This window comes from Oryx dammah, unplaced genomic scaffold (genome assembly GCF_014754425.2).
Source record: "Oryx dammah isolate SB20612 unplaced genomic scaffold, SCBI_Odam_1.1 HiC_scaffold_27, whole genome shotgun sequence".
NCBI classification, from domain to species: domain Eukaryota; kingdom Metazoa; phylum Chordata; class Mammalia; order Artiodactyla; family Bovidae; genus Oryx; species Oryx dammah.
In genome coordinates, this window is record NW_024070211.1 from 45589393 (window position 1) to 45614174 (window position 24782).

The 24782-nt window shown below is 38.5% G+C and overlaps 1 protein-coding gene across 2 annotated transcripts; it reads left to right on the forward strand.

Annotated features, from left to right (window-relative positions):
- The first annotated feature begins 454 nt into the window (after positions 1-454).
- On the forward strand, positions 455-24553 carry TMEM237 (transmembrane protein 237). Of its 2 annotated transcripts, none has more exons than XM_040228797.1 (13): positions 455-601; positions 2653-2684; positions 3279-3289; positions 4203-4259; positions 7160-7297; positions 12876-12996; positions 13780-13937; positions 16187-16310; positions 16594-16785; positions 18094-18167; positions 18835-18928; positions 19352-19473; positions 21503-24553. In XM_040228797.1, the coding sequence occupies exons 1-13, from the start codon at positions 560-562 to the stop codon at positions 21562-21564; spliced, it is 1227 nt and encodes a 408-aa protein (XP_040084731.1). In that variant the 5' UTR covers positions 455-559; the 3' UTR covers positions 21565-24553. The 2 variants fall into 2 exon arrangements, with proteins under 2 accessions (XP_040084731.1, XP_040084732.1); XM_040228798.1 differs by lacking the exon at positions 455-601 and adding an exon at positions 801-1353.
- Positions 24554-24782: the final 229 nt, after the last annotated feature.

Consider the following 24782-nt stretch of genomic DNA (forward strand, 5'->3'; position numbering starts at 1 on the left):
CTTTGGTGCTCAGCCTTCTTTTATGGTCCAGCTCTCACATCCATACAAGACTACTGGATCATTCCCTAACTTTCCCCATATCCGTGCCATCCATCTGCTCTTCCTTAACTATTGAGTAAACTGAGTGTATGCTTCAAAATATCTGTAGTTTTTTATTTAAAGTGACCAAGCATTATTTTTCTCAGAAACCCAACCAAACAAAACGAAGAAAACCGTCATTTTTTAACACTTATGTGAGCCCAGATTTTATGTCGTGCGTCTTTGGATGGAGGGTAAGCAACTGGAGAAAATCTGAGAATTGCCTGTTTCAACACACACTCACTCATACCCGAACCTAAACATTAGGTCTGGTGGCTAAACGCTTGCGTCTCAACCCCGAAGCCTCGGAACGCGAAGGTTGCCAAAGCGGAGGCGGGCGGAGACCTGGCCCGGGGGCGGCGGCCTAGTCCGGCACCGCAGAGCCCCCGCCTCCCGCTGGTCCCGAAGGCGGCGGCGTTGCGGGGAACCAGGCTCCCGCCGGCAGCAGTTGCGCCGAGGGAGCCCAGGCGGGCACAGCGCCATGAGGGCCGACTCCAGGCTCGGGGTGGAAGAGGACCAGCGGGTGAGCGGTGAGGGGCGTGTCGGCCGCTGCCTTAACGCGGCCGCTACCTCTGGGGCAGGACCGACACCGATCTGCTGGGGACAAGAGGGGGCGAACCCCAGTCTGGAAGCTCGCGCATCCGCCCTTTCGGCGCTCACAGGCTAGGGATTGGGAGCGGGGCCTAGAAGTTCTTCCCAGGGCCGGACCCGAACTCCAAAAGCAGGGCGGAGAGCCAGGCGTGAAGTTTCCGGGGGGCTGAGTGAGGGTGTTGCCATGACGACGCCTAACTCACTCCGACCCCGACCCTGCGGGTACAGGGGCTGCCAGCGAGGCCCTTTTTATCGACTCCTAGAGAGCACTTTAGCTGCCCAGGAAAGAGATTTGTTTGCCAGCAGCGACTTTTAATCCTGGTCTTCTCTCACTTCTCTCGAACAAATCACTGCAACCACTTGGGAAACCATGGGGAAAATCATGATTGCTACCCCGCATCCGCTGGAGTCTCCCCTTCCGGGACTCCGACTCCAACGCCCACTTTCCCGCAAGAGTAGCCCGGAAAAGGCACACCGGGTCTTCACGCTCCCACTCGCTCCCACCCTGCTGCGTGGAGGCTGGGGGTCAGAACGGCCTGTGCGGCGCAGGTTGATGACGCATTGCGCCTGCGCGCGCGGCCGGCTAAGCGGGTGTGAACCCCGGAGGGGTGTGAGTTACCCGCGCCCGGGAGCCGGCGGCGGCCGGAGAGCTCAGCTTTAGACGCAATGGGGAAGAAGCAGGTGGTAAGCGAGGCTTAGTTACTTTCAGTTCAGTTGAGCCGTTCTACTTTTGAGGAACGTAGAGGTTGAGTTTTGGATGAACGAGACGTCATTTTTGCGGGACTTTTGAAATGAGGAGTTGTCGTCTGAACTGAATCTTTGGTTAGAACACGGTCCATAGCATCTTTAGAACAAATACTGTTTGTAGACTGATGGAACAGTACCTATCCTTTGCCAGTTCAGTTTTGGCTACTGGATAGTGCTAAGACAGCCGGCAATGTCTTAATTTTGTAGCATTTTTATTAACACACTTTTTGAACGAATGGATAGCTAAATGGGACCGTTGTGGAACAAGCAATGAGTTGTTTAAAATTTAACCCTTCAAAATCGATGTCTTCTGCCAGCAGCTTGAGATACTTGGAATATTAAACTGATTACTAGACATATTTGTTAGTATTTTATTTTGAAAGATTCCAGAGTGCTGCTTAACTGTAATTTCTGTGACCTACAAGCACTTCTTAAAAAGCGTGTTATTTTATATTGGCCTATAGCCAATTAATGTTCTGAACACTTTTCTTGTTCATGTAAAGTAGAAAATTTATAGTACATTTAGAATTTTTTTCTTTCTGCCCTAAATTGGGTGTTTCACATTGTATTCAGAGTATACTTTTTAAAAGGTTGCTACGTTGTGTTAGTAACATTTTAAAAACGTTACTATATAAATGTTAGTATTTTACTCTGTGACTTAAAACCTCCATTGGCTTCGCATTGAATTAAAGCAAAATCTAAGTTCTTTCTGTTGGTCTTCCTAATTAATTTGCTCATGCCTTGATAACCGTGCTTCACCTTTATTGGCCTTCTTTTATCTGAAACTCTCCAAGTCCAATCTCCAGTAAAAGATTTTGTATTTGCTCCCCTTTGGCTCCTTTCTTATTCAGGTCTCAGTTCAAATACCTCAGAGAGACTTTTCCTAACTAAAGCAGCATTCTTCATTCATATATATATATAAATATATATACTTAATGTTATCTTTTAATATTTAACCATTAGGATGTACTTTGCATAAAGCAAGGATCTCTCGGTTCTGTAATGAATGTATCCCTAATGCTTAGTACAGTGCCTGGCCTGAAGATAGTGAGGAATATAGGAAGGAAGGAATTTTATGTGAAATTTAGAAGTGATAGAAAAAATTAAAATTGCCCATCTGATTCTCATCTGTATCTCTTGGGTTTCATTTGATGAACTGGGTTATCAAAAATTTGAAATACATGAAGATGCTCCCAGGCCTTTACTTACAAGCAGTTTTCTGTCTTTTTCCCATAGCGTCCTCCACGAGCCCTTCCACCTGTGCCAAGGTAAAAATAATTTACAGTAATTTTATTATCTAGTTTTAAAAATGCAAAATGAATAAAGTGAAAAAATTTGACTAGTACCATTGCACAATTATAATTCAGAAAAGACTTCCTCAAGTTTGAAGATGAAAAATCCTTGAATCATTAAGATAACAGTTGTAATTAAACATTGTGTTTTAAAGACTGAATGTCCACATATTATTATGCTGGGTCGGTTCTGAATGTTTTAATGACTTGTTGATCAGAATTCTGATCCTCTTTTGTTTGTGAGAATAGTTTCCTCAGAGTTTAAGCTGATTTTAATCAGTGACAACGTAAGAGTTCTTAATCTGTTTAATCCACTTTATTAATAGACAGGGAGTATGTATATGTAGGTTCAGAAAATATTGGGGTTATTTTGTTAGTCTTATTAAACAGCTTATTACTTATAAATAATAAGCTAGTTTGTAAACTAGCTGATTTTCTGTGAAAGCTAATTTTATTTTAAATTTGTAATGGTATAAGTCAATTTACAGTCTGACAATTTAATAGATTTCTAATTAAAAGAGTTTCTCTTTTTGTCTCTGTCCTGATTAAACTTGTTGGTGTCATGTAAAGTGCTATTCAAGGTGAGTTAGTTTTCTGTTAATGTAAAATTTTTCTAAATACAGTATTTGATGTTTGAAAGTTAGTTTTTTCCCCCTTAACTTTCCCTTAAACTTGAATCTGTATAGTATACTTTATAATGTCACAATTTTTTTATCATATTAATCTATGACTGCCATTTTTAAAGGATGGCTGATACTATGTGACACTAGTTATATGGTTAATATTTGACCTTAGAAGTTAAAAAGCGTTCATCCTTGAATGGAGTCACCTAGAATATAACTGTTGTCTTGCATATAGTTCTGTGATAGGGACTATATCTTCTTTTGTCTCATTTCTTCAGGATAGAGTGGGTTATGTCACGCTAACCCCCAAATCTCAGTACTTAATATCATAAGGGGTTTTTCTGGTTAATGCAAAGTCCATCATAGGAACAATCCAGGACAGTTACCTTCCTCTCCCTCTTCACTAATGATGCAATGATCTCAGCTACTTCCATGCTGCAGTTCTGCCATCTTAACGTGAGGCCCCCTCAGTTGCCACAGCAAGGGGTGGGGAAGCTGGAGGGTTACTCACTGGCTCTTTCAATGTCTTGGCCCCTAAATGGCACAGAACACTTCTGCTCACAGCCTCTTGGTCAGAACCAGTCATAGGGCCCAGTGCAAAGGGGCTGGGAAATATAGGAGATCAGATCAATATTTGATGAGCCCACTTTCTGTCACAGTTTATAACTTTACCGACCAGCCGTGAGCTACTTGTATTACATTATGGGCTTCCTTTAACTTTGTCAATTTCTTACCTTCTTCCCCTAATGTATAGAAGTTGACTGGACCCAGGGAAGAGAAGGGAAAGGCATTCCCCACTAAAAGTTCCCTTTTCAGTCTTCCTTGCATTGGCTTTTAGGCAGCCTTTTCTGGTGTTCTTTCTCTTTTATAGATGATATTCCACTTAGTCGTCCTAAGAAAAAGAAGCCCAGAACGAAAACCCCGCTTGGTAAGAAGTTGTTCTCTGTTGTGTGGGATCACAAGTTTTTCCAGGACCTCAGACATGATAAACATCACAGATCAGGAACACAAAAGGCCCTAACAGTCCTAAGTCACTGCTGTGTTAAAGATAGGATCAAGTTCACTCTGAAGCAGTGGGATTCTTGATGGTAATGAGGGATAAGGCAATGGGCAGGCTGAGGAGTATCTAGAAACATTTGTGGAATAAAGGGTAGTGCTGCCCCAAACCTTAACTTCCACAACTTTCTTGAACTCTTTGAGGTCTTTTATCCCCAGATAATGTAAGTTGTCTTAAGCTGTGATCAGTTCCAGACCCTTGAACAGGATACTGGATTTAGAGACACAAGGTTCTTGTATCCCTCATTCCAGTCAGAGAATCTACATTAAAATATGAGTCCGAAGTCAGGGCCATATCATCCAGGTACTAAAACTCCCATAATGAGCAAATTCTATGAACTTTTTTTGTCTTGTTCACTGATAATCTTGGATGTTCTGCCAGTAACTTCAACTCAGCATGTTCAGTATTTATTATTACTTCCAACGGTAAGTTTTACTTCTTTTTTTTTTTAAATTTTATTAATTTATTTGACTGCACTGGGTCTTAGTTGTGGCATATGGGATCTCTGTTTTTGACTCTGCTGGGTCCTTGTTACTCCATGTGGACTTTCTCGAGTTGTGGCAAATAGGGGCTACTTTCCAGATGCAGTGTGTGGGCTTCTCACTGCTGTGGCTTCTCTGGTGGAGCACAGGCTCTAGAGCACACAGACTCAGTAGGTGTGGTGCACGGGCTTAACTGCCCCGCAGCGTGTGAAATCTTCTGGAGCAGGGATCAAACCTGTGTCCCCTGCATTGGCGGGCAGATTCTTTACCACTGAGCCACTGGGGAAGTCCAAGTTTTACTTCTTACTTACTTTACATTTTTACTTACAAGGTTTGTTCATGGACGCCGCTGCTCTCCCAGGGATTAGGGCTGGAAACCTCAGAGGCACCTTTGAATTTTGTCATTTTCACTCTACTTTCTGCCTCTCACAAACTTGCTGCTGCTTCTTTCTTTCTATTTATTTAGTTATTTTTGGCTCTGCTGAGCTTTTGTTGCTGTGCATGGACTGTCTCTCATTGCCGTGAGCAGGGGCTACTCTTCATTGCAGAGCGTGGGCTTCTCATTGCAGTGGCTTGGCTTGTTTTGGAGCACAGGCTTTAGGTGCACAGGCTTCAGTAATTGCAGCACATGGGCTCAGTAATTGCAGCTTGTGGGTTCTAGAGCACTGGCTCAGTAGTTGTGGTCCATGGGCTTAGTTGCTCCATGGCATGTAGGATCTTCCTGGACCAGGGATTGAACCCATGTTCCCTGCATTGCAAGGTAAGTTCTTAACCACTAGACCACCAGGGAAGCTCAAGTTTGCTTCTTATATAGTAGTTTTAATGTATTTTTCCTGCTGTCATTTCCACTGCCACAACTATGGTTAGTCTAGCACCTTTCTTCCTCTCACCTGAAGTATTGGGGTTGCCTCCAACATTGCTGTATACTTCTAGCTTCCTTTCACCCTACTTTGTCCTGTCCACCACTGCTGGATGAACGTCCTAAAGCTCATAGCTGGTCCTACCTTATGCCTGGTTGGAAACTTATATTAGTTTATCATTGCCTAATAAATGGAGTAATAGATGATGAGTGTAAGAAAAGAGAAAAATGGAGATGGATGTGTACAGAAAGACATACAGACATGGAACAAAAAAGAGAGGCAGAGAGACTTAGATTCACAAAGATACTTGCTGAAATGCTAGGCTCTAAAAGTGTACTCACAATTAAGTACAGACATGTCTTACCTATGGACTTAAAAAGGTCACTGGTGAAGAATGTAATAAAGACTGAATTGTGAGAACAGAGGTACAGCACTATCCCAGCTACCAAATATTTTTCTTGTAAAAAAGAAAAAAAAAAATCAGTGCTCTTGACAAAAGGGATATATTGCTGGCTTTTATTAAAGTTGTTGTTCAATTAGGTTATTTCAAATTTTTCACTCCAACAATTTGCAGTTCTACATAAAATAGTGGCTGATGGGGAAGAATCCATCTATAAGATGGATTGCTAGCAGTGAAACTGATGAAAGGACCTGCATTATTAATATGTTTCTACTAAACTGCCTTTAACAGAGCTTTCGTTATCTTAGTACCAGCAACAGAGTTTGAATGTCGCATTTGCTAAGTTCTTGAGGAGGCTGGAAAATATCACCTTAAAAAATTTTTTTTTGTTAACCTAGTGGACAAAAAGTAGCTTTAGTGTTTCCATTTCGCTAAATACTATTGATAATACGAATATACTAATACATCTGTTCATTTGTTCACTCATTTGTATTCTTTTGTGAAGAAACTGGCAAGGAAATGTATGAAGCAGAATTCAGACCTGCCAAAATGTGTCAAAATCTGTTCAAAGATTTAACGAAGGGCGAGATTTATAAGTTCTCTGTTAACTCCAGCTATCCATGATGACTTTGTCATGTGTTGATTTAGAAATGAAGGACTGAACTTGATATTTAGAGGCTGGTAATCCTCAAGGTGTAAGAGAGTTCCCTGTGGTGACGGTTTCTGTCACGTCTTCACTTTTTTGACCGTCAGAAGCAGTTTTCCTCCGCCCCGTCTTTTGTTCTTCTTTCTAGTCCCAGGTTTCTTTCTTCCTCAGTCTTCCTTGCTTCCTCATTTCTTTGTTTTTTCAACTTGAAGCCCAAAGCTACAGGTAAGGGGGGAGGAAGTCAAGACTTGGGGCACAATTAGTTCTGTGAGAGAAAAGGATATTAGATAGGAAACGCTCCGGTTCGCCTCTCCCCATATTTTCGAGAGTTAGCAGTCTCTGCTCAAGTTATCCCCATTTCCCCCTGCTCTGTTTCTCTGTAGCTAGTGCTTCTTCGGAAGGTCTTGTTCAGACTGCTGTTGACAGGCCACCTGAGGGCAGCGAGCCACCAACCAAAGACTCCATAGAACGTCGAGAAGCTCCTGTTCAACGGAGGCAGAAGAAAGCAAGGCTACCTCTTGGTATGTAAAGAAACCAAGGTTAGGTTTGACAACAGTTGTGGTTTGAGGCATATGATTAAAAACCTGTCTGTTTCTATTTTTCCCCACTCATATCCAGTTTTTTTTTTTTTTTTTTTGCTTAAAATTTTTATTCCTAGGGTAACTCCAGAGGGTTAAGTTAGGAATATTTTAGAGGATCTCTTTTGATCATGAAGTGAAGTGAAGTGAAAGTTGCGTAGTGGTGTCTGACTCCTTGTGACCCCATGGAATTCTCCAGGCCAACTACTAGAGTGGGTAGCCTATCCCTTCTCCAGGGGATCTTCCCAACCCAGGTATCAAACTGGGGTCTCCTGCATTGCAGGCAGATTCTTTACGAACCGAGCTGAAAAGTGAAAGTGCAGTCACTCAGTCGTGTCCGACTCTGCGACCCCTTGGACTATAGCCTGTCAGGCTTCTCCGTCCATGGGATTTTCCAGGCAAGAGTACTGGAGTACTCTTGCCATTTCCTTCTCCAGGGGATCTTCCTGACCCAGGGATCGAACCTGGGTCTCCCGCATTGCAGGAAGATGCTTTTACCCTCTGAGCCACCAGGGAAGCTGCCACCAACTGAGCTATGAGGGAATATATGTACAGATTATGAGAGAAGGGATGCAATTTCAGAAGCAAAATAGAAAGTTTAGATCTCAGCATGCCTTCCGACGGACAATGTCTCTTGACAGTTCTGGAGGCTAGAAGTCCAAAATCAAGGTGTCCACAGGGCCATGTTTCCTCTAAAGTTTGTAGGAAAGAATCCACCCTAACCTCTTCCAGATTCTTGTGGTGGTTTGTAGTTCTTGGCATTCTTTGGCTTGTAACAGCATAACTCCATTCTGTGTCCCCATCTTCACTTTTTTCCCTGTGTTTCTTATAAGGACACCAGCCATTGAATTTAGGGCCCATCCTCATCCAGCATGACCTCATATTAACTTGATCACATCTGCAAAGACCCTATTTCTAAAGTCTCATTCACAGCTATTGGGGATTAGGACTTGCGTATATCTTTTTAAGGAAACACAATTCAATCCAGAACATATGTACATACACACACATACAGTAAAAAGAATGGAAGGATATAGCAAAGTGTCAACAGTGGTAGGATTTTTAGAAGGCAGAATTAGGGATGATTTTAAAAAATTTTCTTTATGTTTACTAAAGTTTCATATATTGTATGTGTAACTTTTATAATAATTAGAAAATGACAATAGATTTTATTAGAGTAAAAAAAAGGAAGGACCAAAGATTGTAAGATTAGCTTTCTCCCATTAACATTAGCCCCAATGAATGGTTTATTACAAAATAGTTCCCAAGACTATTTGTTTTCTTAGAAAACAATAGATTCTTATTAGATGAAGAGATTACAGGAGTAGAGAGCAGGAACTAGAAAAGTCAGGAGAATGGAACACAGTTTTGAGAGGCAAGTCGAAGTGGGATACCATAGTGCCAGGGGTCAGTAAGAGGAGAAGTAGAGGGCAGAAGAGGGGAAAAGAGACAGAAATGATCCTCAGACAGTTTTACCAACAGTTTATTTCCTTTAATTTAATTCAAGGATAGTTGAATTAAAACTACTCTCGCAGTAATTCAGTTAGGGTACAAAGTTGAAAATCAAGATGGATACCAAAATACCTAGTTTTATAATTCAGGAGAAAATTTATTTATAGAAGTGATAGTTTTTAGAAAATTAAGATCCCAACTAAGTCCTGGGCCAAAGAGTACCTTTACTGCCATTCTAGAATGCACCTGCCACTACAGAGCTAGCTTCCTACGTTTGTTTCATTTTTGTTTTGTCCAGCACAGCTGTGGTTGGCTGTACTGCTTCTGTTTCCAGCCCAGGCTATAAGTGCTTTAAAAAATAGATTTCTAGGGGCTTTGTGGGCGTTCCAGGGAGCCATTTCCTGTATTTCCAGATAGGAAGAGTTGCTAGTGGGTTAGAAGGCTCCATTAACTTGTCTGAATTTAATGCTTTGTGTTTAGAAAAGAGTTAACTTGCAGGACTGGACAGGCCTACTTGCTTTAGGGCCGCTTGACTGGAATCTGGAAACTTGGCAGGTAAACAGTTTTCTCAGTTCGGTTCAGTTCAGTTCAGTTGCTCAGTCATGTCCGACTCTTTGAAACCTGATAGATTGCAGCACGCCAGGCTTCCATGTCCATCTCCAACTCCCAGAGCTTACTCAAACTCATGTCCATTAAGTCAGTGATGTCATCCAACCATCTCATCCTCTGTCATCCCCTTCTCCTCCAGCATCAGGGCCTTCAATATTTCCCAGCATCAGGGTCTTTTCAGATGAGTCATTTCTTCACATCAGGTGGCCAAAGTATTGGAGTTTCAGCTTCAGTATCAGTCCTTCCAGTGAATATTCAGGACTGATTTCCTTTAAGATGGACTGGTTGGATCTCCTTTCAGTCCAAGTGACTCTCAAGAGTCTTCTCCAACACCACAGTTCAAAAGCATCAATTCTTTGGCATTCAGGTTTCTTTATAGTTCAATTCTCACGTCCATACATGACTACTGGAAAAATCATAGCTTTGACTAGACGGACTTTTGCTGGCAAAGTCAAGTCTCTGCTTTTTAATATGCTGTCTAGGTTGGTCATAACTTTTCTCACAAGGAGCAAACGTTTTTTAATTTCATGGCTGCAGTCACCATCTGCAGTGATTTTGGAGCCCCCCAAAAATAAAGTCTGTCACTGTTTCCATTATTTCCCCATTTGCCATGAAGAGATGGGACCGGATGCCATGATCTTAGTTCTCTGAATGTTGAGCTTTAAGCCAACCTTTTCACTCTCCTCTTTTACTTAAATCAAGAGGCTCTTTAGTTCTTCTTCACTTTCTGCCATAAGGGTGGTGTCATCTACATATCTGAGGTTATTGATATTTCTCCTGGCAATCTTGATTCCAGCTTGTGCTTCATCTAGCCTGGCATTTCTCATCATGTGCTCTGCATATAAGTTAAATAAGCAGGATGACAGTATGCAGACTTGACATGCTCCTTGCTCAATTTGGAACCAGTCTGTTGTTCCATGTCCAGTTCTAACTGTTGCTTCTTGACCTGCATACATATTTCTCAAGAGGCAGGTCAGGTGGTCTGGTATTCCCATCTCTTTAAGAATTTTCCAGTTTATTTTGATCCACACAGTCAAAGGCTTTGGCATAAAACAGAATTAGATGTTTTTCTGGGACTGTCTTGCTTTTTTGATGATCCAGTGGATGTTGGCAATTTGATCTCTGGTTCCACTGCCTTTTCTAAATCCAGTTTGAACATCTGGAAGTTCATGGTTCACGTACTATTGAAGCCTGGCTTGGAGAATTTTGGCATTACTTTACTAGCATGTGAGATGAGTGCAATTGTGCGGTAGTTTTAACATTGTTTGGCATTGTCTTTCTTTGGGATTTGAATGAAAACTAACGTTCTCCAGTCCTGTGGCCACTGCTGAGTTTTCCAAATTTGCTGGCATATTGAGTGCAGCCCTTTCATAGCATCATCTTTTAGGATTTGAAATGGCTCAACTGGCATTCCATCACCTACTAGCTTTGTTTGTTGTGATGCTTCCTAAGGCCTACTTGACTTCACATTCCAGGATGTTGGGCTCTAGGTAAGTGATCACACCATCGTGGTTATCTGAATCACGAAGATCTTTTTTGTAGTTTTTCTGTGTATTCTTGCCACCTCTTCTTAATATCTTCTGCTTCTGTTAGGTCCATACCATTTCTGTCCTTTATTGTGCCCATCATTGCATGAAATGTTCCCTTGGTATGTCTTAATTTTCTTGACGAGATCTCTAGTCTTTCCCATTCTATTGTTTTCCTCTATTCTTTACGTTGATAACTGAGGAAGGCTTTCTTATCTCTCCTTGCTATTTTTTGGAACTCTGCATTCAGATGCTTATATCTTTTTCTCGTTTGCCTTTAGTTTCTCTTCTTTTCTCAGCTATTTGCAAGCCCTCCTCAGACAACCATTTTGCCTTTGTGCATTTCTTTTTCTTGGGGATCGTCTTGATCAATGCCTCCTGTACAATGTCACATAGTTCTTTAGGCACTCTGTCTATCAGATCTATTCCCTTGAATCTATTTTTCACTTCCACTGTGTAATTGTAAGAGATTTGATTTAGGTCATACCTGAATGGTCTAGTTGTTTTCCCTACTTTCTTCAATTTAAGTCTGAATTTGGCAATGGGGAGTTCATGATCTGAGCCACAGTCAGCTCCCTGTCTTGTGTTTGCTGACTGTATAGAGCTTCTCCATCTTTGGCTGCAAAGAATATAATCAGTCTGATTTTGGTATTGACCATCTGGTCATGTCCATGTGTAGAGTCTTCTCCTGTGTTGTTGGAAGAGGGTGTTGGCTATGACCAGTGTGTTCTCTTGGCGAAACTCTGTTAGCCTTTGACCTGCTTCATTTTGTACTCCAAGGGCAAATTTGCCTGTTACTCCAGATGTTTCTTGACTTCCTACTTTTGAATTTCAGTCCCCTATAATGAAGAGGACATCTCTTTTGGGTGTTAGTTCTAAAAGGTCTTGTAGATCTTCATAGAACCATTCAATTTCAGCTTCTTCAGCATTACTGGTTGGGCCATAGACTTGGATTACTGTGATATTGAATGATTTGCCTTGGAAATGAACAGAGATCATTCTGTTGTTTTTGAGATTGCATCCAAGTACTGCATTTCAGACTCTCTTGTTGACTGTGAGGGCTACTCCATTTCTTTTAAGGGATTCTTGCCCACGGTAGTAAATATAATGGTCATCTGAGTTAAATTCACCCATTCCAGTCCATTTTAGATCACGATTCCTAAAATGTCAATGTTCACTCTTGCCATCTCCTGTTTGACCACTTCCAATTTACCTTGATTCTTGGACCTGACATTCCAGCTTCCTATGCAACAGTTGTCTACACTGATACAAAGCTTCCTCTGTAAACTGTCAGGGTGGCTCACTGTGCACTATGCACACAGTGAGATTTATGTTGAGCACCTGCTTTTCTTCTGGGAGTCTAGAATTTTGGTATGTGTTTGGCACGAGGTGCCTCTGTGATCACTCCCCAGTAAAATTCCTGGCTGCTAAGTGACTGATGAGCTTCCCTGGAAGAGAAAGGAACACATATGTCATCACAACTTGTTGCTGGAAGAATTAGCACATCCTGTGTGACTTCATTGATAGAGGACTCTTGGAAACATGGACTTGGTTTCTTTGGGACTTTGTTCCATGAGCTTTTTCCTTCTTCTGATTTTGTTTTGTGTCTTTTTCCTGTAATAAACTGTAACTGTGAGTGTAAATGACTTGTGAGTCCGTTGAGTGAATCATAGAACTTGGAGGTAATCTTGGAGCTCTGACACACCCTCGATGTTGGATGACTTAATTTTTCTTTTTTCATGTTGTTTGGCATCATGATTTCAAATTGTCTGTTGAGTGTTTAGAGGTGTAAAATTTTAAATATTAGTAAGATGGTGAAAAAAATTGGGGGCCAATTAGAATTCTTAAAGTTCTTTTGTCTTACAGAAGTCTTACATGCTACTTTTCTTTTTTGCATCATAGTTATGTAAAAACTTAATCTGCTTTATTTTCAGAATTGGAGACTGCCTTTACCCAGAAGAAGACAGCTAGTCCATCTTTATTACCAAATGAAAATGGTATCAGTGTGGAGCCAGATGAGGAGCCAGTTATTCAGAAACCTCGAAGGAAGACAAAGTAAGGATTTATTTGTCCTTCTAAATATTCTGCAGAGACACCCTGATGCTTAATTTGGAGCTCCCAAACAGCAGCTTCTAAGTCTTATTAAATACTTGTAATTGTGTATCTCTAGGATAAGTAGTATTACAAAGGTATTAGTTAAATTAATCTAAGGATAACTTTGAAAAGAGTAAGCCCACTGAGAAAAGTAAAATATTATATTTAAATAAATAAAATATTTTAGGAGCTGAATCTAAAGAAGAGGAACACAAATAGAAGATTTTATATAAGTAGTAAAAGTATTACATATTAAAGATATTAAGAATTAAAGGTGATATAATAAGGTAGGCTATTATTTATTTTCTCATATTAATAGAATTCAAATTATGATTATTCTAACAATACATAAAATGTTTATTTCATAGGAAATTAAGTCACAGGTAAAATAGAATGGTATACTTTGAAGAAGTATACTGAAAGTTATATAACGCTATTGTTCATATTTGGAAATGACCCTACACATAGTGATCAGTATCTATATAGAATCATATAATTTTAAGTCTATAAAGAACCTTTCAAATCTAGTTCAGTTACTTCATTTTCCAGATGAGAAAACTGAGGCCCACAGAAAGGTAAGTGACTTGCTGTACATAACAGTTAATAACTGATCCATTTGAGTAAAAACTAAATTTTCTGACTCCAAATCCAGGGTTCTTTCCATTAGACTCGCAAGAACCTCCTTATTTGGGTCTATAAAAGGTCAGAAATCATCTATTTTTCTTACATTCTCCTTGATTACAGGAAAACCCAGCCAGCAGAATTACATTATGCCAATGAACTAGGAGTTGAAGATGAAGACATAATTACTGACGAGCAAAGTAGTCCAGAACAACAATCTGTATTCACTGCACCCACGGGCATTAGCCAGCCTGTAGGCAAAGTGTTTGTGGAAAAAAGCAGTAAGTAGGTCCTTATTTTGGAACATGAACCCTTTAAGAATTATATAAGGATATCCTTTGACCTAGGAATTATACTTCTAGAAATCTGAATTAAGGAAATAAGTAAAAATATGGATAAAAAGTTATACATAAAGCTAATCATCATATTGTTATTAATGAGAGCAAAAAAACTGGAAAAAACCTAAATGTAAAACAGAAGGGGGAGTGATTTCAGACAGTTTATGGCATATCTATACAATGAAGTCTTCCGCACCACTAAAAATAATGCCTAGGGAGAATTTTTCACTTCATGTTAAGATGCTAATGAAAAGTAAACATACATGCTTGTAGTTAGAGTTGAACTATAGGGAAATGCATAGGACAAAAGACTAGAAGAAAATACGCTAAAATGTTAATGCTGGTTGTTTCTAGGTTATGAGATGATTAGTAACTTAAAAAACCTCCCTCTCCCCCCACCCATTTCTTTATTCTCTGTTGTACTTTTACCAATTTTCTTCAATTGGTGGTGATATTGGTGGTGGAGCAAGTAATGATATAAATTCTATCATTAAAAATAAATAAGAGAAAATACAGGATAGTATTGCCATATTAAATGAGAAATACATTATAGCTATATTTTCTTTTAGAAAAATAGTTCTGACATTGTATATAGCACATTGTATGTAGTGTTGGTTATAACACTACATTTGTGGTGTTTAAGAAAAACCTACTGAAAGCATGATCATAACCATATATTAGTCCCATGGATATGCTGTGAACATGCTCCCTAAAGAACTCATCTAAAACATAAAGATTAACCCTTAAAATTTATAACTTAGATTTTGCATAAATTGTTTTAGAATTCTGATTCCTTAAGAGCCCGCTTTAGGGATCTTGTCGTTGTTGGCCAATGAGAAACCTGTGACCCAGAGAGGCAGACTCACCCAGGGTCTCACAGTTAATTAGTACAGAATTGGGACTCAAACCAAAGTTTCATGACTTCTAGTTAAGGGCTGTTAGAGGAGGCTGGCAGGCTCCAGTCCATGGGGTTGCAAAGAGTCAGACACGACTGAGCATGCACGCAGCAAGCAGCAGGACTAGTATACCATGTGGCCATTTAATTTGCTTCAGTCTATTTTCAAGCATTGGAGGGCCTGATGTTGAAGCTGAAACTCCAATACTTTGGCCACCTGATGCGAAGAGCTGACTCATTGGAAAAGACCCTGATGCTGGGAAAGATTGAGGGCAGGAAGAGAAGGGGACAACAGGATGAGATGGTTGGATGGCATCACCAACACAATGGACATGGGTTTCGATAGACTCTGGGAGTTGGTGATGGACAGGGAGGCCTGGCATGCTGTGGTTCATGGGGTTGCAAAGAGTCGGACGTGACTGAGAGACTGAACTAAGCTGAACTGATTTTCAAGCAATATCACTCAATCCTCATTTTTATTCTTGCTTCCTGTAGCACAGAAACTTCCCTTAGTAAAGTAACTGACCATGGAACGTACCAGTGATTTGCCCAGCAGTTGCTTTTTCTTTGGGAACATTAGGTATTCCACTTCTGTCTTTCCTTCTCCAAAGTGCCTGACAGCCAGGTTTGGCAAAGATAATGGAACCTTTCCAGTTTCCTGAGGTCCGTTTGTGGATTGGCTGATGAATGAGAAGGAGCCTTCTTGTCTGCAGAGGAAGCATAAAGCTCTGCTCACAGTGTTGAGTTCTGACCTTTGAACTGACGGTTTCTATGAGGATCTTCTTAAGACCAGTGTATGAAACAATCTGTTTCTTTTCTGTCATCACAGAATGCTATACTACATACGCTGGCATCTTTTCCTGAGAAATTTGAAGTGTTTTCAAATATTGACTTACCTTTATAGTAGTAGGATTTACACTTTAATACTTGTAAAAATCTCTAAATTAGAATATTTTAGACTATATCATGTTAAAGGTTTACAGACTTCATTCTGAATTACAAGTTCATTGTTGTATTTAACTAAATGATTTCCAAGACTGCTACTTTAACATCTGTTTCGGGTTGAGAAGAAAGTACGTGGACATCATTTACTTCTCTTCAAGATTAAAACATTGTATGTTTTTAGCAACTGAGAGAAAAGAGACTTCTGAAGTAGGAGCCGAATCAGGGAGAATTTTTAGACAAGAAAACAGTAAAATTTCAGTCTCAACATGAGGGTTCTTAAATGTGGAATAACAAGAAAGATCCTCAGAGTTCTCTGTTGTGAGTTGTTTTTAATTGTGTGTTGTGTTCTTAGGGCGATTCCAGGCTGCTGATCGTTCAGAGTTGATTAAGACCACAGAAAAGATTGATGTGTCAATGGACATGAAACCTTCCTGGACGACCAGAGATGTTGCACTGTCGGTGCATCGGGCTTTCCGGTGACTGATTTTGTTGGACTTTTCTAAAGACAAATGTTCCACAATTTTTTAAGTATTGATTGTTCAATACTGTTAAAAAATTGACAACTTAAAATGGTGGGTGCATATATTTTTCAAACATTCAGTTAGAGTTAAATGATCTGCCTATTAGTATAGAGAAAAGAAAAGCTTGTTTTTACTTTTTGTGAAATGTTGAACTTTGTTCTTACACGTGAAGAGATTCGAAGAATGCGCTTTTTGCTTTAGTCTTTCGTGTATGTTAACAAAACCGTTTTCCATTCAGGATGATTGGTGTCTTCTCCCATGGCTTCCTGGCTGGCTGTGCTGTGTGGAACATTGTTGTGATCTATGTTCTGGCAGGAGATGAGCTTTCTGACCTCTCAAACCTTCTGCAACAATACAAGACATTAGCATATCCATTCCAGAGTCTTCTCTACTTGCTTTTGGCTCTGAGTACAGTTTCAGCCTTTGACAGGTAAGACTGTTGGGACCGTAGGCCCCTCTAACTTTCTTCAGAAGAAGTGTTGGGCAAAATGTGTCCCTGACAAACTATGACATTTTCAAAATAGAATTACAGGATATTAATATTATTTTGACTTTTTAAAGAGCCATTCTGTTTCTGTTCTTTTTGAGGGGAGGAGATGGGACTATTGTGAGCAAAAACATACCCCAAAGTCTTAACCCGTTCAGCATCAACTCTAAATCCAAAATTTCATCCAAATATAATCAACTCAAAAAGTCCCAAACATACACACTGCTGTATCTATAACCAAAAGGGACCTATTGTATAGACCATGGGACTTTGCACAGTGTTATGTGGCAGCCTGGATAGGAGAGGGGTTTGGGGGGAGAATGGATACATGTATATGTATGGCTGGGTCCCTTCTCTATTCACCTGAAACCATCACAACATTGTTAATTGGCTATACTGCAATACAAAATAAAAAGTTAATTTTAAAAAAAGACCCAAATATCTTCCAATGCACTGAATCAGGTATAGTCAAGACTCTGGGTACCCCAGTTTCCTAGGGCTGCTGTAACAAAAGTACCACAAACTGGGTGGCTTGAAACAACAGGAATGTGTTCTCTCACAGTTTTGGAATCTGAAAGTCTAAAACCAAGGTGTTGGCAAGGTTGGTTCCATTTTAGAGGGATCCATGGAGAGTCTATTCCTGCCTGTTTCTTAGCTTCCAGTGGTTTCTGGCAGTCCTTGCTGTTTCTTGGCTTGTAGATCCATTACTCCAGCCTCTCCCTCAGTTATCAGATGACAGTCTTACTTGTGTGTCCATGGATCTGTGTCTCTTCTTATAAAGACACCAGTCTTATTGGATTAGGGCCCCTTGTAATGGCCTCATCTTAAGTTGACTACATCAGTAAAGATTCTGTTTCCAAAGAGGGTCACATTCACAGGTTCCAGGGTTTAGAAGTTCAATATGTCTTTTTAGGAACACAGTTTAACCCACTAAGAAAACAACAGCTTATCACTCAATAATATGAGTAATAAAAGGAAGTAGAATCTAATCAAATGGCTGATCAAGTTTGTTTCTTCTTAATGCTAAAGGAATGATAACTAGAATAGTCTTTAGTTAAATGTTTTATGTAGCCTTTGTAGATAAGATTTTTTTCATGTGTGTTAAGTATAACCTGTAGCTACTTAAAGCTTCATAATAATGTGGTAGCATTAAAATAGAGAAGAAAGAAACTTGTCCAGAGACTACAGTTTTGTACAGTTTTGTAAGAAGTTTACAACTACACTGGGACAAGAGGCTTTTGTATTTTCTAGGATTGACTTTGCTAAAACGTCAGTAGCAATCCGAAATTTTCTTGCTCTGGATCCAAGAGCTTTAGCATCTTTCTGTAAGTAAATAATTTGATAACTGTATAAATTTGAATCAGAAAAAAAGTATAATTTTATTTTAAAAATGATTTTATATTACTACCTAAAACAATTCATATCAATATTCAGTGGAATTTGTAATTAAACTATGGTAGGTATAATTTTGATAGAATTATTTTTCAGTGGAGGTTTAGAATTATTTTTCAGTGGAGGTTTAGAATTATTTTTCAGTAGAGGTTATCTAACTTTTTAAAGTTTATTGTTCTGTATTACTTAATATTTAACTTTTGTGTTTTCTACTTGACATTAAACAAATAGGGCTGATAGGGCATTTTAGTAACGAATACTATTTTTTTTTTACCTTTTGGCAATTTGGAGTAAATTTTGTTCTAATTATGAGAATATTAATAAAACTAATTTTAGAACCTTGAATCATTTAATTTCTTAAATGATCTTCTAGATTCTTGTCAGTCTAATGATAAAATAGTGAGTATCTAAAGCCCCTTCTCTACCTGTATTGAAAAATAATGGAAGACTATCCAGCCTATTGAAATTGACCAAATGAAAATTTTTTATGTCATCATTTCCCAAAGCTCAGATTATTTTCGACCTTAAAGTTATTTATAAATTCCAAACAAACTGGGTTGTTAAAAATACATTATTAGTAATTCATTTGTCTTTTCTCAGTGTACTTTACTGCTCTTATATTATCTCTGAGTCAACAAATGACAAGTGACAGAATCCACCTTTACACACCTTCTTCTGTTAACGGTAGCCTCTGGTAAGAATTCATAGTAGCACTAGTAATTGTTGATCATAATAATAGCAACAGTGGGAGGAATGGTGCTCTTCTTGTTTTTTCACTCTTTTACTTGTTTTCACCTATAAATAGTAATGAGGGCCTTGTTTTTGTTTCTAAAATTGTGGCCAAAAAAGCCCCCTATTTCATTGGTTAATGGATAACTATTGTTATATACTCTTGCATTTTTAATGAAATGTTTTGTAAACAATGTTTTAAATCTTTTAAGTTATGGTTTTAAAATTCTCATGATATATATAGTGTATTTCATAGGGAAGTTATATTTTATGCTTGTTATTCCTCTAGATAAGGATGGCTAATTTTTTTTTAAGTTTATAAAATAGATATATCTGGATATATGGATCACAATGAAGACATTTATGATGAGTATTTCTTTACCTCTAGGGCAGAAGGAATTGAGGAGCAGGTTCTTCAGCCATGGATTGTGGTGAATCTGGTGGTGGCCATTCTGGTTGGGTTATCTTGGCTTTTTTTGTCTTACAGGCCAGGCATGGATCTTAGCGAAGGTATTAAAGAAAAAAATAGTATAAATACATCATAAAATCTTCTATAATGACTTCATAAATCTTCTTTTAATGGATATAGCATTATGTCATTTATACTTTATAGTATTATAACATTTCAATAACAAAGATGCATTTAAAATAACCCAAGAAGTATAACAATAAAGTGGTGAATGCTGCAAAAAACAGGAGTGTGTAGGAGAGCTGGAGTCTTGGAGCACTTAATGAGGGTTTGCACATATTTTGGAGATATTTCTTTTCTTGGACCCTTTCAGGTATTGTATAGAAAGTCTTTGCTCTTCCTTTCTCTTAGTCTCTTTCTGATCAAAGTATCTCTTGCTACTCAGTCGCTAAGTTGTGTCTGACCCTTTGTGAACCTATAGACTACAGCCCTCCAGTCTCCTCTGTCCATGGGCTTTTCCCCTCAAGAGTACTGGAGTGGGTTGCCATTTCCTCCTCCAGGGGATCTTCCCAACCCAGGGATTGAACCTGCAGCTCCTGCTGTGCTTCCTGCATTGCAGGCAGATTCTTTGCCGCTGAGCCTCTGGGGAAGCCCATAAACTTGAAATAAATGATATGCTTCATCTGTTAGCCTCCGCTAGATACGTATTCAAGTGAATTTACTCTTACTTCCTCCTCTACCTGGCACAAAGTCTTAACCCTTCATTGTCTAATGAAGTGTTTAGCAATCTTTAGTGTGCCCAGAGTAAAGTGAGATTTACTAATCTATAGTCCTCAGACCCCTTTTGGAACACCTGAAGAAGAATCACATTTGCAAACTGCTAGTCTTTCAGCATTGCTCTGAGAACAGCTTAGTATTTGTATTGTAAGTTGTGTTTCCTGGTAGATGTTCCACAGTTTCACCCTTGAATCTATTTGCTATTTTCTGGACTTTGGCTATTATTTTATTCTTGATTTGTTAAGCAAAACATTTAACCACAATTTGATCAACTGATTACAGCCTGTGTCTCAGAAATCTTGGAACTGAGAATCTTTCCAACATTTCCATTTGTAAAAACCAAGACAAAAAATGTAATCTTGTGTGTTTTCATTCATAAATGTACTTTTTCTTGTGTTATTCACTAATTATTCCTTTTAGATATATTTAAAATATTTTAAAAAATCTTCTTAGGCTTTAGGTAGTTCACAGTTTTTCGTTAACTTGGTTGTAGTTTTTCATCATTCAAAGATTTTATTTTTCATCTAATGTTTACATCAAGAGACTTTATTTTACTAAATTCCCAAGGTTTTCTTTTTTTTAATATTTCTTGGTATTTTAGTAAATTATGGGACTATGCTTAGTGATAGTTTAAATGTCAAAATGCCAATTAATAACATTCTCCACTGGGATTGAAGCTAATTCAGCTGGCTTATGCAGTATTCAGTCTTAATCACAAAGTATATGTTACTTATATTTCCAGAATCCTGGTCTCTTTTAGGGTTATGTGAGTCAAATAACATTTTCATATGGATAAAAAAAGGGAAATATAAAATGAGGAAGATAATACTCACTTAAAGGGAGTTTATGGTGACTAAATGGGGTCACATATTTAAACTTTCCTGGCACACACCTAATCTCAATTCCAGGTCCTCCTCTATGTCTGTGTCCTATATTTTAGGTTATCATGATCACTATAGAATTAGACTTCTTTAGCCGTTTAATGATCCTGGATTCTCTAAGTGACTTAAACTTCCTGGTATGAGTTATTATATTGTCTCTATTATATCTATTTTATTTTTCAGGAGTTTACAATGCATTAAAAACTTGTACATCTCAAAATGCAAAACTTGTACATTTGTCAATAGCTCATCTTTTAAAACTCAGAGTTCACTATCAAGAAATCTTACTTGTACTCAAGTAAGAATTATATTATATAATAAAAGAATTTATAATAATTCTTTATAACATAAAGAATTATAATTCTATTATACAATATGTCAATATTTTAAGACTGTTTATTAGTAAGTTATAAAACTCTTTTGAGTTGCTGGGAAATCATTTTAAGTATGATTTGTTCATTGTCTCTCCCAGAGCTGATGTTCTCTTTGGATGTGGAAGAATATCCTGATAAAGGAATCAAAGCCTCTTCATAGTGCCAGCTCACCTTCTGAGTAACGACCTAGTATTTAGAATTTTTCCCATTCATGTTTTTAAATGTATTTTTATATATGTACAGATGTATTTGGAATTGATTTTTGATTATATAATACTGAAAAATTTCTCAGGATTATGGAAAATGTTAAAATTGTATCTGCAATTTATACCCAAACATTAATTTCTATATCATTATCATCTTTATGATGCAGAAGATAATGAACTGGAAACCAACAGGTGAAAGTGTTTATTTCCTGTTTTTTCAGATCAGTTGCATTTATAATCATTATCTTTAAAAGCAGTAATACAGTGCTTTTAAAAAAGCCATAACTTTAGTGTTACAAAATATCAAGTTTAAACATAAATTTAGAGAATAGAGAAGAAGGGGAGGAAAAGGACCTTCATTATTTATTTTTCATGTTTCCTAACTGAATAAATTGAAATATGAATTTTATCATTTTTGAAACCGGTTCAGTGGTTGTGTATCATGTAATAAGTAAAATGTAATTTAGCTTGAAAGACGGCTAATAAAATGGAAATGTAACTTTCATTTGAGAAGTTATATAATTGTAAAAGTTTATTTTTTTAAAGACCTATACCAGTAGTTCCCATATCTGGTTGCACATCAGAATCATTTAGGGAGCTTTAAGAAACATATACAGCAAAAGAGAAGCCAAGCTGGCCAAGAGTTCGGGAGAGTAAAGGAGAGACCTGTGCGCTTATTAAATTAATACTCATTTGACCTCTGCAGACCTTTTCCCCTGCCTCTTTTTTTAAACGACAAGAAGTATGAGTAGAAATTCACCATACCTGTTCCCAAGTTCTTTGTCAGAGAGATCTTTGACCTTCACAGAAATCCCACTCTTCATGTGAGTCCTGCACTGGAAGAGATCTCTTCAGAGCTGTATCTATTGGTGCCTCAACTGATATGAGACTTAGAGCTCAAGACATTAAGGCTTACTGTGGGAAAAGATGTCTCAGAATCTCTTGAGCACCTCAGTAAAACTGAACCTGCCCTGATTAGCAACCCACTGAATGTTGTGGAACAGAAGAGGATTGATAAGTTGATGATGGAGTTGGATGGTGCTGAGAATAGGTCTAAATTTGATACACATGCCATACTAGGAATATCTTGCTTGTCTATAAGGTATTCTCCAGCTGTCAGGAGCTGCTGAAAAGGGAATCCCCCTACTGTTACACGTGTGTGTATCTCTATGTATATATTAAGTTCTATACAGTTTTATCAATTGTGTATGGTTGTGTATCTACCAAGTCTAAAAGCTGTAAGAATCTTTCATGTTGCCCTTTTATAAACAGACAATATCCTTCCTACATCCTTTCCCTGTACCCCTAACCCCAAGCCCTGACAATTACTAATGTCTTCTATTTCTTAAATCTTATAATTTCAATAATAAGTTGAATTATACAATATGTAATCTTTTGGGATTAGCTTTTTTCTGCCCAGTGTATTCCCTGGAGATTCACCCATGTTGTAAGGCCGTAGTTCATCCCTTTTTATTGCAAAGTCACATTGCAAGTTATTGAAGTTTAACCATTTACCTGCCAAAGGACATCTGAGCTGATTCCACTTTTTTATTTATGAATAAAACTACTACAAAAATTTGTGTATAGGTTTTTGAATGAATGTGAGTTTTACAGATTTTATTTTCTTGGGCTCCAAAATCAATGCAGATGGAGACTGCAGCCACAAATTAAAAGATGCTTGCTCCGTGGAAGAAAAGCAATGACAAACTAAGACAGGCTATTAAAAAGCAAAGACATCATTTTGCCAACAAACGTCCATATAGTCAAAGCTATGGTTTTTTTCAGTAGTCATATACGGATGTGAGAGTTGGACCATAAAGAAGGCTCAGCACCAAAGAACTGATGCTTTTGAACTGGAGTGCTGGAGAAGACTTGTGAGTCTTCTCCCAAGGTCAAACCAGTCTATCCTAAAGGAAATCAACTGAGAATATTCATTGGAAGGACTGATGCTGAAGTTGAAGCTCTAATACTTTAGCTACCTGATGCAAAGAGCCAACTCATTGAAAAAGACCCTGACGCTGGGAAAGATTGAGGGCAGGAGAAGAAGGGGACAACAGAGGATAAGATGGTTGGATGGCATCACTGACTCAATGGACATGAGTTTGAGCAAACTCCAAGAGATAGTGAAGGACAGGGAAGTCTGGTGTGCTCCAGCCCATGGGGTCACAAAGAGTCGGACAAGACTTAGTAACTGAACAGCAACAAAAATACCCAGGAGTACAACCACTGGGTTGTATGGTAGTTTTATGTTTAGTTTGTTAAGAAATTGCCAAAGTCATTTTCTAGGGTGACCATACCATTCTACACATTCCGACGACATTTTGTGTGTGTATGGAGAATCCAAATCAATTTTTTTTAAATGTCCCACCTTTATTTTTATTTAATTTTTTCTCCTGAAAGTATCATCCAATTTGTATCTCCTGAATTTCCTATAGCCCAGAAGTTAGGGCTAGAGATTTGGTTAGATTTAGGTTAGATTTTTGTTGCATCACATGAACCCTAAGGAAGTTGGAGTGTGCTGGTGGACAGCGAGTCTCTTTGAACAGTCATTAAACATGACTCAAAATGACAGCAAACATGTCAAGGATGTGGAGCTATTGTGTGGTGAGCCCTGAAGAGTGAAGAGTGAGGATCAGATTTTTACCTCCAAGAACTCTATTTTTTAAAATTAACAACTAATTCTAATAGTGTGAGTCCACTAATAGGAATATGCCAAGTAGAAGCTTGGAGATAGCAGTTAATTCTGCTTTGGGGGTATGTGTATGGGGTTATAAAACTTAACTAAAGGCTAAACTCTGAGGTGGCTGTTGAATAAAAGAAAACCTGATTCCATATAGAAAAGCCATAAGAATTGATCCTGAGGTGGTATAGAGCATTTTGGAGTCCCTTGTTTTCTGTATTGAAGAATATTTTGTGGCCGATTAAAGAAACTCTGAACATTTCTGATTTTGTGTGCTTTAAAAGGTAAGCTGCATGAACACTGGGGCAGTGGGAAGAGTGGATGATGGTAGGTCAGGGACCCCTGCAGTAAAGCACTGCAGTCGTCTATGTGAGATACCCTAAATGAGGTGCCATAAAGAGGAAGAGTCGGGTTCAAATATTTAGGGTTTGAATTCAAAACTGAGAAGTGTTAAGATTTTGTGGATATGACATTGCTACATGAAATGTGTTT